General features: G+C 38.4%; 1 protein-coding gene across 1 annotated transcript in view; it reads left to right on the top strand.

Moving 5' to 3' along the window:
• LOC128057624 (UDP-glucose:glycoprotein glucosyltransferase 2-like) overlaps positions 1–14,532 on the top strand; it is a 141,721-nt gene extending 127,189 nt beyond the window's left edge. Inside the window, exons 37-39 of the mRNA XM_052650081.1 lie at positions 8,245–8,361; positions 12,116–12,242; positions 14,510–14,532. Coding sequence (XP_052506041.1) covers positions 8,245–8,361; positions 12,116–12,242; positions 14,510–14,532 — 267 coding nt within the window. The remainder of the gene's footprint in view (positions 1–8,244; positions 8,362–12,115; positions 12,243–14,509) is intronic.
• The last annotated feature ends 347 nt before the right edge of the window (positions 14,533–14,879 follow it).

Below are 14,879 nucleotides of genomic sequence, written 5' to 3'. Positions count from 1 at the left end.
TTTATAATTCAGTCATTTCCCTGGTGTGTTAATCATAAGGAACCCTATCTGCCTGTGGATAACTGAAGAAAAGACCAGTTTTTCAAACAAACCAGCAAGCATCTGAGGAACTCTCCCAGAAAAGCTTCACTATATTGGGGGAATAGTTGTCCTTTCTCTGACATATTTGACTCCTGTTCCTGCCAGTCCAGTAAAGCTTCTCTCTAAAGTCAGAGCAATATCTTCTTATCCAGTGAACACTTTTTGCTTATTTACCTTCTTTTGCAACACAGATGTTTTCCTTACCTTCTTGAAACTGCCTTGGCTTTCATAATACCAAATCTTCCTGCTGCTTCTCTGATGTCCATGATTTTCCCACTGCAATTTATTTTAGAGCTACTCTTTTTCTGCCTCTTATTTAAATGTTGCTGTCCTCTAAATTTCTGCTCATGGCTCACTTTTCTTTCTGTTCCCACTCTATTAGCATTCCTACAAACACTCAGGGCTTTAATTCACAGCTTTTCTATCAAGAATTCCCAAATCTTTGGCTCTTCTCTCTCCTCTGAATGCCTAACCTGTATGTTAAATCTATTGAAATAGACACAGTAATGCCCAGAACATTTCTGAAATTAAAAATCAAAATTCGAGCTACATTTCTCTTCCACTGTTCCCTACATCAGTAGATACTATTCAGCTGCCTGTTACAGGTTAGGTTATCCAGGAAACAAACTGACTCTAAATTAGCTTGCAGGAAGTTTATTAGGACGTGCTTTCAGGACCAATAGCTTTTAGAGAAAGAAAGGAAGCAGAATTGGGCAAATTCTACAAATTCAACAAAGGCCTCAGACAACCCGTACAGGGGGCTCTAAAGCTGATATGGCCTTTCTTGATTGTCACAGTTTGCTCAGGGGGGCTGGTTCTTTGTTCCTTCACCTAGATTCCTCGAACCTAGTGATATGACCCAGAGCCTCCCAGAGTTATGAGGATGATAAGCACAACTTCTCTAGGAAGCTCACTGGGAGAGATAAGCAGGGTCACTTCTACTTTGCTCCCTTAGACCCAAGTCTTTGCCTGTCTGGGCCCCTGACCAATCAACCAAGCCATTCACCATTTCATATGAATTTATATATTTTTTAGCCTTAGGCTACTTCTCTTCTATATACAAAGTAAATGATAAGTTACATCATCTGAAGTAGTTAAAATAGTTCTTAGAAAAGCAGTAGCACGAAGTACTATATTAAAAAGAAAAAGGGTCTCAAATAACCTCTAGCTTCTACCTAGAAACTAGGGGAAAAAAAGTAAATTTTAAACCAGAGTAAATAGAAAAGAGGGGATAATTAATGAGTGGAGTGGAATCAATGAAATGAAAAAATGGGAAAAATTATGTGTTTCAGTAGGTTTTCTTACGAACAAAAGCTGGTTTTTTGATAAAATCAGCAAAACTCAAACCGCTAGCTAGACTGATCATGAAAAAGATAAAAGACACAAATTACTAATATAATATAGAAATGAGAGACATGATAGCACAATATCTATAGATACTTAAATAATAATGAGAAACTATTATGAACAAGTTCGATGAAATGGACAAATTACATAGAAGACAAACTATCAAAATGTACTCAGAATGAAATAGATAACCTGAAGAACACTGTATCTATTGAAGAAATTGAATTTAGCACAACTTTCCAGGCCCAGATAGCTTCTAATTTCTACCAAACTTAAATGAAATTCTACCCAGTATTAAAGAAAGAAATAGTATCAGTTCTCCACACACTCTTCAGAAAATTGACATGCCATTACGTTTGCATGTTCTGTTGTTAGAAGGAAGTCACTGGGTCCAGCCACATCTAGGAGGAATACTTGCACAAGAGAATGAGTACTGTGAGGCAAGGATCTCTGGGGGCCATGTCAGAAGCTTCCTGCCACAAACCCAGATATCTATCAAAGCCAGATTGAATACAAAAGATTTTTCTCAATGGTAAAAAGGTATATTTACTGAACGGTAAAAAGGGTGGAATTATTCATCATACAGATAACAACTTCGATGAATCTAAAAATCATGCTGATCTAATTAAACAAGCTAGGCCAAAAATATACATATTGTGTCATTCTGTTTATATAAAATTCTAGAAAATGTAAACCAATCCTTGGGCAAAAAGCAGTTCATGTTTGCCCAAGAACTGGCTTAGGTGTATGTAGAAAGGACAGCCCAGAAGGATTGCAAAAAGGCACAAGAAAACTTGAGGGTTATGTATATAGTCAATGAGCTTGATTGTGGTCTTAGTGTCACAGGAATATTTAATATGTGAAACTTATCAAATTGTACCCTTTAAATATGTACAGTGAGTGGACTGACATAAGGTTAGACATATAAATCAATGGTATAGAATTGAGAATCCAGAAATAAATTGAGAGTCCATGTACCTATGCTCACTAGATTTCTGACAAGCATTCCAGGATAATTTAATGGAGAAACAATAGTTTTTTTCAACAAAGGTGCTAGAACAATAAGATGTCTACCTTCAAAGAATGAATTGGACCCTTTCCTAACACCATATACAAAAACTTAACTCAGAATGGATCAAATGCCTGAATGTGAGAGGATAAAGTGTAAAACTCTTGCAAAGTATTAACATAAATCTTTGTAACTTTGGATTAGGCAGTGGTTTCTTAGATATGAAACAAGTATAAGCAACTAAAGGAAAAACAGATAGGACTGCATCAAAATTAAAAACTTTGTTCATGAAAGAACACAAAGTGAAAAAGACAACCCACAGAATGGGAGAAAATACTTGAAAATCATACATCTGATAAGGGACTAGTATCCAGAAGATATAAAGGATTCATAATAACAAAAAGACAACCAATTTTTTAAATACTCAAAGGATGTAAATAGATATTTTTCCACAGAAGGTGCACAAGTGACCAGTAAATGCATGAAAAGATGCTCAGCATCACTGGTCACTAGGTACTGCATTAAAACTACAAGATACCACATCATACTCACTGGAATGACTATAATAAAAAGATGGTCCGTAAAAGCATTGGCAAGGATATGGAGAAATTGGAACCATCATACACTGCTGATGAGAATGCAGAATAGTGTAGTGTATGTGTCTGTGTGTTTTGCCAGCCATGTTTAGTTGGATGGGGGCAGGTCAGAGTTTGGATTTAACCAGAACTATTTTGTCAGACATATCCAACTAAATGAGAGAAGAGTAAGACAGTTGAGAATCTATTCAAGGGATTAAGTATAATGATTAACCATGGAAATTAAGAAAGGAGAGTGAAGACGTCAAGGATAAATGACAGTGAAACAGTGGTGCGATCAGGTCCCAAAGGAGATCGAAGGATATTGATGTCTGAGTACTTAATGGAATAAGCTGAAAATCTAGAGGTAGTCCGAGAGTGGGAGTATGATGGCAGAAAGTGGCTGAGATAAGATGACAGACCCAGTTATTTAAGGATTTAAAGAATGGATTTCCAGGAAAAGGGGGTTCAAAGAAGGAATAGTCAAACATTTTTTTTTAATTGATAAGACTATTTTAGAGAAGTGTTAGATTTACAGGGAAGAAAATGAGTAGAAAGTACAAAGAATTCTCATATTTCTGGGCTCTGTTCTGTTCCATTGCTGTGTTTGTCTATTCTTTTATAAATCTCCATGTTTTAGTTACTAGAAAATTTATATGAAGATTTCAAATTCAGTATTATCATCCTGTTTGTTATTCTTCAGCCCTGGGTTGGCTATTCTGGGCCTTCTATGTAAACTTTAGAATCAGTTGATATCCACAAAATAACTATCTGGGACTTTGATTAGGATTGTGTTGAATTTATAAATTGAGTTGGAAAGAACTGATGTCATACCAATATTGAGTCTTTCTATCTGTGAACATGAAATACCTCTCTATCTAGATGTCCCTAAGTTTCTTTCATCAGAATTTTAGTTTTCCTTATGTAGAGGAACATTCTTTTAGATTTTTACCTAGATTTGTTTGGTGGGGTTTCGGGGTGGGGGGTGGATTGCGCTAATGTAAATGATGGTATGCTTTCAATTTTAAATTCCACTTGTTCATTGCTGGTATATAGCACTTGACTTTCTGTATATTAACCTTGTATCCTGAAAACTTGTTATAATTGCTTATTCATTGCAGGAGTTTGTTATTGATTCTTAGGATTTTCTGCATAAACAATCTTGTCATTGTCAAACAAAGACAGTTTTATTGCTTCCTTTCCAATCTGTATACTGGTTTATATTTCCTTTTCCTATCATGTTGCATTGGCTAGGACTTTCAGTATTATGATTAATAGGAGTGCTGTGAGAAGAACCCTAAAATTATGAATCTTGGACCTTAGATGGGACATCCAACACATGTACCCCTGGTGCCCGCTGGGAGAGAAAGGAAACATGCCCTTTGTTCTGGAATGCAAACAGATACTCTCTGGGGACACATAGGGACGGGCTCTACAACCCTTGACATGTAAACAAATACCTCTGAGAAAAGGGTCGCTTGATGTCTCCAGAGATCTGTCTTTAACTTACTAGGTTCAGTTCAGTTCAGTCACTCAGTCATTTCCAACACTTTGTGACCCCATGAATTGCAGCACGCCAGACCTCCCTGTCCATACCATCTCCCGGACTTCACTCAGACTCATGTCCATCGAGTCCATGATGCCATCCAGCCATCTCATCCTCTGTCGTCCCCTTCTCCTCCTGCCCCCAATCCCTCCCAGCATCAAAGTCTTTTCCAATGAATCAGTTCTTCGCATGAGGTGGCCAAAGTACTGGAGCTTCAGCTTTAGCATCATTCCTTCCAAAGAAATCCCAGGATTGATCTCCTTCAGAATGGACTGGTTGGATCTCCTTACAGACCAAGGGACCCTCAAGAGTCTTCTCCAACACCACAGTTCAAAAGCATCAATTCTTCGGCACTCAGCCTTCTTCACAGTCCAACTCTCACATCCATACATGACCACAGGAAAAAACATAGCCTTGACTAGACGGACCTTTCTTGGCAAAGTAATGTCTCTGCTTTTGAATATACTATCTAGGTTGGTCATAACTTTTCTTCCAAGGAGTAAGCGTCTTTTAATTTCATGGCTGCAGTCACCATCTGCAGTAATTTTGGAGTGCCCCAAAATAAAGTCTGACACTGTTTCCACTGTTTCCCCATCTATTTCCCATGAAGTGATGGGACCAGATGCCATGATCTTAGTTTTCTGAATGTTGAGCTTTAAGCCAACTTTTTCACTCTCCTCTTTCACTTTCGTGAAGAGGCTTTTTAGCTCCTCTTCACTTTCTGCCATAAGGGTAGTATCATCTGCATATCTGAGGTTATTGATATTTCTCCCAGCAATCTTGATTCCAGCTTGTGTTTCTTCCAGCCCAGCGTTTCTCATGATGTACTCTGCATATAAGCTAAATAAGCAGGGTGACAATATACAGCCTTGAGGTACTCCTTTTCCTATTTGGAACCAGTCTGTTGTTCCATGTCCAGTTCTAACTGTTGCTTCCTGACCTGCATACAGATTTCTCAAGAGGCAGATCAGGTGGTCTGGTATTCCCATCTCTTTCAGAATTTTCCACAGTTTCTTGTGATCCACACAGTCAAAGGCTTTGGCATAGTCAATAAAGCAGAAATAGATGTTTTTCTGGAACTCTCTTGCTTCTTCCATGATCCAGCGGGTGTTGGCAATTTGATCTCTGGTTCCTCTGCCTTATCTAAAATCAGCTTGAACATCAGGGAGTTCACGGCTCACGTACTGTTGAAGCCTGGCTTGGAGAATTATGAGCATTACTTTACTAGCATGTGAGATGAGTGCAATTGTGCGGTAGTTTGAGCATTCTTTGGCATTGCCTTTCTTTGGGATTGGAATGAAAACTGACCTTTTCCAGTCCTGTGGCCACTGCTGAGTTTTCCAACTTTGCTGGCATATTGAGTGCAGCACTTTGACAGCATCATCTTTCAGGATTTGAAACAGCTCAACTGGAATTCCATCACCTCCACTAGCTTTGTTCATAGTGATGCTTTCTAAGGCCCACTTGACTTCACATTCCAGGATGTCTGGCTCTAAATGAGTGATCACACCATCGTGATTATCCGGGTCACGGATCTTTTTTGTACAGTTCTTCCGTGTATTCTTGCCACCTCTTCTTAATATCTTCTGCTTCTGTTAGGTCCATACCATTTCTGTCCTTTATCGAGCATGAAATGTTCCCTTGGTATCTCTAATTTTCTTAAAGAGATCTCTAGTCTTTCCCAATCTGTTGTTTTCCTCTATTTCTTTGCACTGATCACTGAAGAAGGCTTTCTTATCTCTTCTTGCTATTCTTTGGAACTCTGCATTCAGATGCTTATATCTTTCCTTTTCTCCTTTGCTTTTTGCCTTTCTTCTTTTCACAGCTATTTGTAAGGCGTCCCCAGACAGCCATTTTGCTTTTTTGCATTTCTTTTCCATGGGGATGGTCTTGATCCCTGTCTCCTGTACAGTGTCACGAACCTCATTCCATAGTTCATCAGGCACTCTATCTATCAGATCTAGGCCCTTAAATCTATTTCTCACTTCCACTGTATAATCATAAGGGATTTTATTTCGGTCATACCTGAATGGTCTAGCGGTTTTCCCTACTTTCTTCAATTTAAGTCTGAATTTGGTAATAAGGAGTTCATGATCTGAGCCACAGTCAGCTCCTGGTCTTATTTTTGTTGACTGGATAGAGCTTCTCCATCTTTGGCTGCAAAGAATATAATCAATCTGGTTTCGGTGTTGACCATCTGGTGATGTCCATGTGTAGAGTCTCCTCTTGTGTTGTTGGAAGAGGGTGTTTGCTATGACCAGTGCATTTTCTTGGCAAAACTCTATTAGTCTTTGCCCTGCTTCATTCTGCATTCCAAGGCCAAATTTGCCTGTTACTCCAGGTGTTTCTTGACTTCCTACTTTTGCATTCCAGTCCCCTATAATGAAAAGGACATCTTTTTTGGGTGTTAGTTCTAAAAGGTCTTGTAGGTCTTCATAAAACCGTTCAACCTCAGCTTCTTCAGCGTTACTGGTTGGGGCATAGACTTGGATAACTGTGATATGGAATGGTTTGCCTTGGAGACGAACAGAGATCATTCTGTCGTTTTTGAGATTGCATCCAAGTACTGCATTTCAGACTCTTGTTGACTATGATGGCTACTCCATTTCTTCTGAGGGATTCCTGCCCGCAGTAGTGGATATAATGGTCATCTGAGTTAAATTCACCCATTCCAGTCCATTTTAGTTCGCTGATTCCTAGAATGTCGACATTCACCTTTGCCATCTCTTGTTTGACCACTTCCAATTTGCCTTGATTCATGGGCCTGACATTCCAGGTTCCTATGCAATATTGCTCTTTACAGCATCAGATCTTGCTTCTATCACCAGTCACATCCACAACTGGGTATTGTTTTTGCTTTGGCTCCATCCCTTCATTCTTTCTGGAGTTATTTCTCCACTGATCTCCAGTAGCATATTGGGCACCTAATGACCTGGGGAGTTCCTCTTTCGGTATCCTATCGTTTTGCCTTTTCATACTGTTCTTGGGGTTCTCAAGGCAAGAATACTGAAGTGGCTTGCCATTCCCTTCCCCAGTGGACCGCGTTCTGTCAGATCTCTCCACCATGACCCACCCGTCTTGAGTTGCCCTGCAGGCATGGCTTGGTTTCATTGAGTTAGACAAGGCTGTGGTCCTAGTGTGATTAGATTGACTAGTTTTCTGTGATTATGGTTTCAGTGTGTCTGCCCTCTGATGCCCTCTTGCAACACCTACCATCTTACTAGGTTCATTTGCCATTTAAACATCCTTTTACCCAGGTGCCAGCAGTCTTTGCTTAGAAAGCTGTGAGTATACAGAAGTTTCCTGATAGGGAACTGAAAAGTCACCTCAGAATCTGGAGAGTGTGGTGGTGACCACATAACCAGTAAGATACGGTGTAAGTGATTAATCCTGGTGTTTCAAGGCAGTTGGAGGTAGAAAGGGAATTGCAAAGGTGTGTTCTGGGCCCTCCTCTTCACCCCCAGTGCAGGAGTAAAGTCCAGGGCAGATGTGCGCTTCCTTCCAGTGCACAGGTTCATTCATGATATGAGACCGTTGGGTAAGTATTTAAAGCTTAAAAATATGACCATATCTCAGATTTGGGTATATTTTATCAATCCATTTATAATCTAAATGACAGCTTCAACTTCTTCCACTCTGACTCTAATTGAAATTCCTCTGTGTTGAAATCATTCTTTTTCTAATAGGATCTTCCCAATAATATGATTTACCAAGTTGCCATCAAGTCTCTTCCCCAAGAATGGTTGTGGTGTGAAACCTGGTGTGATGATGAATCCAAGCAAAGAGCCAAAACAATTGATCTGGTGAGTGTTTGCATTTTCCTTTGTATAAGCAGATATGAAAATGTTCCAACAGAAGTATTTTCTGTTTTACAAATAGCATGGCACCTGTGGCTCAATCTGTAATTTACTGTTTTATTTACCTACGTTGGCAGGTATAGGGCTGTATCCGGGGCTCCCAAGACCACCCCAGGTTTGATGATTCAATAAGAGGACTCTTAGGACTCAGAATATCTCATGGCTATGGAAATATTACAGTGAGAGAATACAAAGTGAAATCGGCAGAAGGAAAAGGTGCATGGGGTGAAGTTCAGAGAAAACCAGATTCAAGCCTCTAAGAGTCCTCTCCCTGTGAAGTTACCTCATTCCTTAAGCTCCAACAAGTACACCACCACATGTGAAATGTGGTCTATCAGGGAAGCTTACCAGAAATCCAGTGCCCAGAATTCTTATTGGGGGCTGGTCATGTAAACAACCCCTCAGCCTGGCACATGCCAAAATTCCCCGTATCTAGAAGAAAGGCAGGTGGTCAGCATAAATTACAGGTTTGCACAGTTTAGGCACAGTGAGCTGTTCTTACCAGGGAATGGTGGAACACACCTGAAATCCAAGTTCCCAGAAGCCAGCCAAGGGCCAGCCTTGTAAGCACAGGCCTCTCAGAATAGCAGTCTCTGTGTTAATAGCAGCCTGCTGTGTTAATTCTTTTGTGCACAAGGCCTTTTCAAAGAAAGACCATAAACTGGCTGAAATGTCATAAACTAAACATAAGATGATGAGTTATCATCTTAATATATCATCAGTTTAGTTCTTATGCCAGTAATTTCCCCAAATAAAGACAGCCAGAATAATTCCAGCTACTTAAATTATCCTATATGTCTTTTTATTCATTATTTTTGAGAAATTTTTTTCTCAGGTTTTCATTGTAAGCAGTTTATGCTACACAGTTTAAATCTAGACATGAAATATTTTAAGCTAGTTGATTTATTGTCCATATGTAGACATTATATTCCAATACTGTATATTTTCTCTAGTAGTACGAAATATTATTTTTTTCCTGATCATATTTTTATGTGGTGATATAAGTTTAGAATAATTGTGTACAAGATCTTCTTTGAAGAACAAACTGTCAAAATATTAGACCTCATAGTTTTTAACAAAATAAAACTGGATAGTAAAATACAGGGATGTTTTTCCAGATATGTATAGAAAGTAGCATGCCAAAATATAATTAGATTGCAATCATAGGTGATAGAATGTAGCGGAAACAAGTGGTCATCGGTCAGAAAAAGACAAGGGAAATTTCTAAAGAGTGGTTAAGGACATTACAGTGTTAAGGTTGTGTTGTATAAGAATGTGACTCATACGTTAGTTGACATAAGTCTCCTTGGGATTTCTAGTACTTAGATTAAATGAGCTACTCTAGCAAATGCCCAGATTTCTGTGATTTCACATACACCCAGGCCCAAGTGGGTGTCCTGTCAGTGAGTGGCTTCCCTGTACATCATGACTCAGGGACCAGTCTCCGTCCATCCTGGGACTTTTTCATCCTCCAGGGTCCTGTCATCATCTATGTCTATCTGAAGCTGATCCATCCAGTATGGCAGCCAGTTCCCACAGGCAGCCATAAAGTACTTAAAATGTTGCCAGTCTAAATTGAGGTGTGCTCTGAGTTGTGCTCTAAGGTATAAAACACATCAGATTTTGAAGACTCAATAAAAATATAAAAATATCTCATTACTAATTTTTATTTTGATTAATTTTGACTAGATAACATTTTGGAAATACAGTGTTAAAATTTATTCCACCTGTTCCTCTTACATTTTTTAATGTGGCTGTTAGAAAATGTAAAACTGCATTTGTGGCTTCCATCATATTTCTGTTGGGTAGTATTGATCTGGAGGGTAAGAAGAAAGGAGGGTGGAGGATGCATCCTGATCCTAAAGGGCTTGGCCCCGTGGTGGCAGTTGGTTGTGTGTCCACATCCAGTTATAAGAAGAGCTTAGGATCATCATTCCTGGATGGGCAGCCACTTCCTAGCAGTAGGTCTACTGAGAAAATGGATGGGTGGCATAGATTTTGGTGGACAACATCATCTCTTCCAAAGAAACATTTAAAATAAAAAAGAACATGCTGGTTTTGGTCATCTTAGGGGAAAGGTTAAAAGGGAAAATCAGGAAATGGCCTAATGGAGAGGAGAAAGCATTACTGACCTTGGGAACCATAGTTCTCTGTTGTGAGGGCCGACTTGTGCATTATAGGATGTTTAGCAGCATCCCTGGTCTCTACCCACTAGATGGCGATAGCGCCCCCCAGCCCCCAGTTACAGCAATCAAGTACCTCCAGACCTGGCCACAGCTCCCCTGTGGGACATGATTGCCCCACTGAAGCACTGCTGATAGAGATTATGCTTCCCAGTGGCTTAGCAGGTAAAGAATCGACAATTGTAGCATAAGCTAAGGAAAAAATAGTACTTTGTTTTTTGTTTCTGACACAATTAGAAAATCCGTTATCTTGTTTATAGAACGCATTATCTGTGAAGTTAATTTCTACAGAGAAGTTCCTGTTACCTACTTACTTCAGAATACATTACTGCAGGAAAAAATCCACAATGCAGTGAACTGGAAATATTTGGTGAGGAAAGGATTAAGATACCAGGCTTATGGCTCATAAATAAGCTTTCCCATAAGGCATGAAAGATGAAGCAGGTTGGGGCTACCATGAGAAAGTGCCATGTAGAAGTAAGCTTCAGGACACGTGCTCTATTAGTGTGCTCTGTGAAGAGCAGACTGGATGCCTGTGTAGCTCTGTGAAGTTTATGCTCCTCCTGTAACCTTTCTTTACACTGCTCAAGCCAAAGACACTGGGGTCATGTTTGATGCCTCTCTTTCCTCACAGTTCACATCCAGCCCACTAGCACTACTCCTGACAGCTGTATCTCCACATACATCCAGAGTCAGACCCTCCTTAAACTCTTGCCTTTGCTTTTTGCCTTTTAATTTCCCAAGAAACTTTATAGTAGAACCAATTGCTAATTAAAATTCATCAGGTATTAGAGGAGCCTTGGAGATAACCTTGTTTTAATTTCCTCCTTTGCAAATGAAAAAACAGGTTCTGCCACTGGTCCCCACATACGCGCGCACACACAGTTTGGTAGTGTTTTTTGTGATGTAAACATCACAGGTCTCCCTACTAGTTTAAGTGGGACTGTCCAAGTCTAACTGCCAGTAAGAATTGGAACCATGAGGACCGAGGATCCCTGTCCATTGTTTTTCCACTGTGCCTCTTAAACAGACTACTTAAATATTCTTAAGGCATGGAGATTTATAGGCAACTCTGAATTTCACAACTATCAGTATTTTGCCAAATGAATTCCAGTTAACTCATTTTAATATCACAGCTGGTAATCAAAACAGAGGCATAGGAAAGAGGACAAATGCTTTTGCCAAAGAAACTCGAGACATTTCTAAAGGCTGACAATTAGTTTTACGTATGGAAAAAAAAAGTATGTAAACAGGTTTTAGTCCAAAGAAAAGGCAAGAAAATATTTATTAATATAGTCTGCTGTGCTCTGTTACAGAATGGTCATGTAATTGGCTCCTTTGTCCAAATATTTTATAGAATTGTTTAACAGACTTCTTAGGAACCATCAGAAAATCTTCAAATTTTTGTTTAAACTTCTGATTGAGTGTTTGCATTAAACACTGCTTACATAAACTGTAATTTGTCATTTCAGTTGATCCTTTCTCTGTTAAACTAATTCTAATATTTAAATTTTCAGTGCAATAATCCCAAAACAAAAGAACCTAAACTAAAAGCTGCTGCCAGGATTGTCCCAGAATGGGTGGAGTATGATACTGAGATACGGCAACTGTTAGATCACCTTGAAAACAAGAAGAAAAATGCAGGTGAGTTGTTCTGCAGTTGTGTATGAAGCACTTGTTGCACTAAGTGAAATTAGATTACAAAATCATTTCTTAATGATTATCAAATGATTACATCAGAATTTCTTTACCAAAGTCTGTGACATGTTTACAGATTTCCTTTTTATGTGGACTAAGTTCACAAATTTAAAACATGGATAGAGAATCTATTCCCCTATGGATATAGCTTCATATCATCACATAGATAAGCAGTATAGTATTAGTCTCCTGACCTAAGATAGAGGTTAAAAAAAAAAAAGTAAAAGAAACACTCTCTTTAAGATACACTGAATTTCCTAAATATGAAAATCCAAGCCCCAAAGTTTAATAAAAGCTTTACACAGCCAAATAAAGTATTACCTCCTGTTTCCTTAATTAGTGACATACATAGTATGTTTCCTTATAGAAAGCTGGTTCCTTATTCCAGTAGCCTTAATCACAGACCAGAGGGTGGTTTGAATTAGTTTCCATTTCTTAGATTTAAAAAACTGAAATTACCTTAGCATTTTATCACCCTACATAAACCCTTAACACCAGTAAATGTGTGCTGGATATTCTTTTAAAGCTGATTATCAACTTCTTGATTCTTTCATGATTCCCTTTCCTGGTCAGTACCTGTCTCTATTGTTCTTTGCTCTTTTTTAAAAGTAGTGTTGAGCTTCTGTTGTGTTCCAGTCAGTATGTTAAAGACTTTCACCGGTTAGACTAATTAATCCTCATAATAATTCTTTCCAATAGTTCAGAATATAGTTCTTATTGTCCTCAACTTTACTTTTTAGAGAGGCTGAAATTATATATAAATTTCCTCACATAAGCATGAAATTGTGTTTTATATTGATTCTGTTTTCCTTACAAAATCAATGTGTGTTGTCGGATAAATTCAGTATTTTAAATACACCTGAGTATTTTTAATAATCTAATAATATAAAGGTACCATTTCAATTCAGGAGAAAGATTATTATGTAAGTGGCATAACTGTTTTCAAAGGGAAAGAAAGATAAGACAGAGGAAGGAGGGAGAGAAGAAAAGAAACTAAAAAAGGAAAGAAGAAAGGAAAACTCACATAATTACCTCACAATAAAATATAAATGCAGGAAACATTGAGATGAGATGTTTCTCTTATCAAATTGGAAAGAGTTAAAGGATTAACAATACTCAGCTCTAGCAAGAGTATTGACAAGTAAGCGTGAATATACATACAGTAGCTGTATAAATTAAGGAAATTTTGTAATATACATAAAAATTCAAATACATGCCATTTGATCCATCAATTCATCAGAAACTTACATCTAAACAAAAATGTATGCGTGTATATGTTTGTCACAACGTTGTCTTTAATAATGACATAGAATCTGTCCAACAATAGAGGATTGATCGATTGCATAATTCCAGTGGAATTTAGTGAAGAGAAAGTCTGCCATCTGGAATTGTGGAACAGGATCCGTTTAAATTGTGTTTTAGTTAATTTCTGCCTGGAAAATACCATTTTGAATTCTCACGTGTTCTTAAATCAGTTAGTATGTGTAGCGCATTGATGCAGGAGAAAAAAACATTTTGAACTCTTAAGTCTTCACTGGTATTGACTTTGATTCTCACAGTTATATAGTATTTATTCCTGCGTTTGAATGCTCTGCATGCCCATCTTAGACACAGACCACATATGTCTTCTGCTCTTTGTTGTTCCATTACATTAATGACAGCATACTTTGTACCTGGTGAGAAATCTATTTTTCACCATCAAGGTGCTAGGTCGTGGAGATAACAAAGATGAATAAAGTATTGTTCTGACTCATGGGCGCTCACTTGTAGGTGGGTAAAAGGGCAGGTAGTTATGCTCCCATATGATTGATGCCATGGGCTTTCCTGGTGACTCAGTTGGTAAAGAATCAGCCTGCAATGCGGCTGATCTGGGTTTGATCCCTGAGTCGGGAAGATCCCCTGGAGGAGGACATAGCAACTCTCTCCAGTATTCTTTCCTGGAAAATCCCCATGGACAGAGGAGCCTGGTGGGCTACAGTCCACAGGGTCACAGAGTTGGACACAACTGAGCGACTTAAGCACAGCACAATAGATACCATAATGTACAAAGAGCTGTTCTCATTGTCACTTAATAAAGTGAGTAGGTACTAAACTAACAAACAGGAGGATCCTCAATGAGCACCTACACTTTATGTTAATTCATGCCTTAGTAAGGTTTAAGCTAATTTGATATTTAAGATTTCAAGAGCTAAATATACTTTCTTCCCCTACAGTTTTGACACATGATGAACTCTAGCACGGGCTTGTGTAAGATGAGAAAGTGTGACAAGAAATCTGCCACCTGCTGGGGAAATGTGGAACTACTTCCAAGACTTGGAACTACTTCCAAGACTTGTCAAAGTTTCATTAACGATCAGTGACATATTCTTGGATTTAAATTATATTAATTATTTAAAAGTAACATGTGTTTAATGTATTGAATAAATTTAAGTTATATACTATAAGAAATGACCATTGAGTGTTTAAAATTAGATGGTTCCTCTTTCCTGATTGCATAAAACACTGGGTTTTCATCAGTTAAAGTGATAATTTTGCCAGATAACCAGGTTGAACATATCTGACTAGCTGGTCCTCATGGGAATT

Source organism: Budorcas taxicolor, chromosome 12 (assembly GCF_023091745.1).
Source record: "Budorcas taxicolor isolate Tak-1 chromosome 12, Takin1.1, whole genome shotgun sequence".
Classification (NCBI taxonomy): domain Eukaryota; kingdom Metazoa; phylum Chordata; class Mammalia; order Artiodactyla; family Bovidae; genus Budorcas; species Budorcas taxicolor.
Note: the sequence above shows the minus strand (reverse complement) of the source record. Positions and strands in the feature narration are given on the sequence as shown.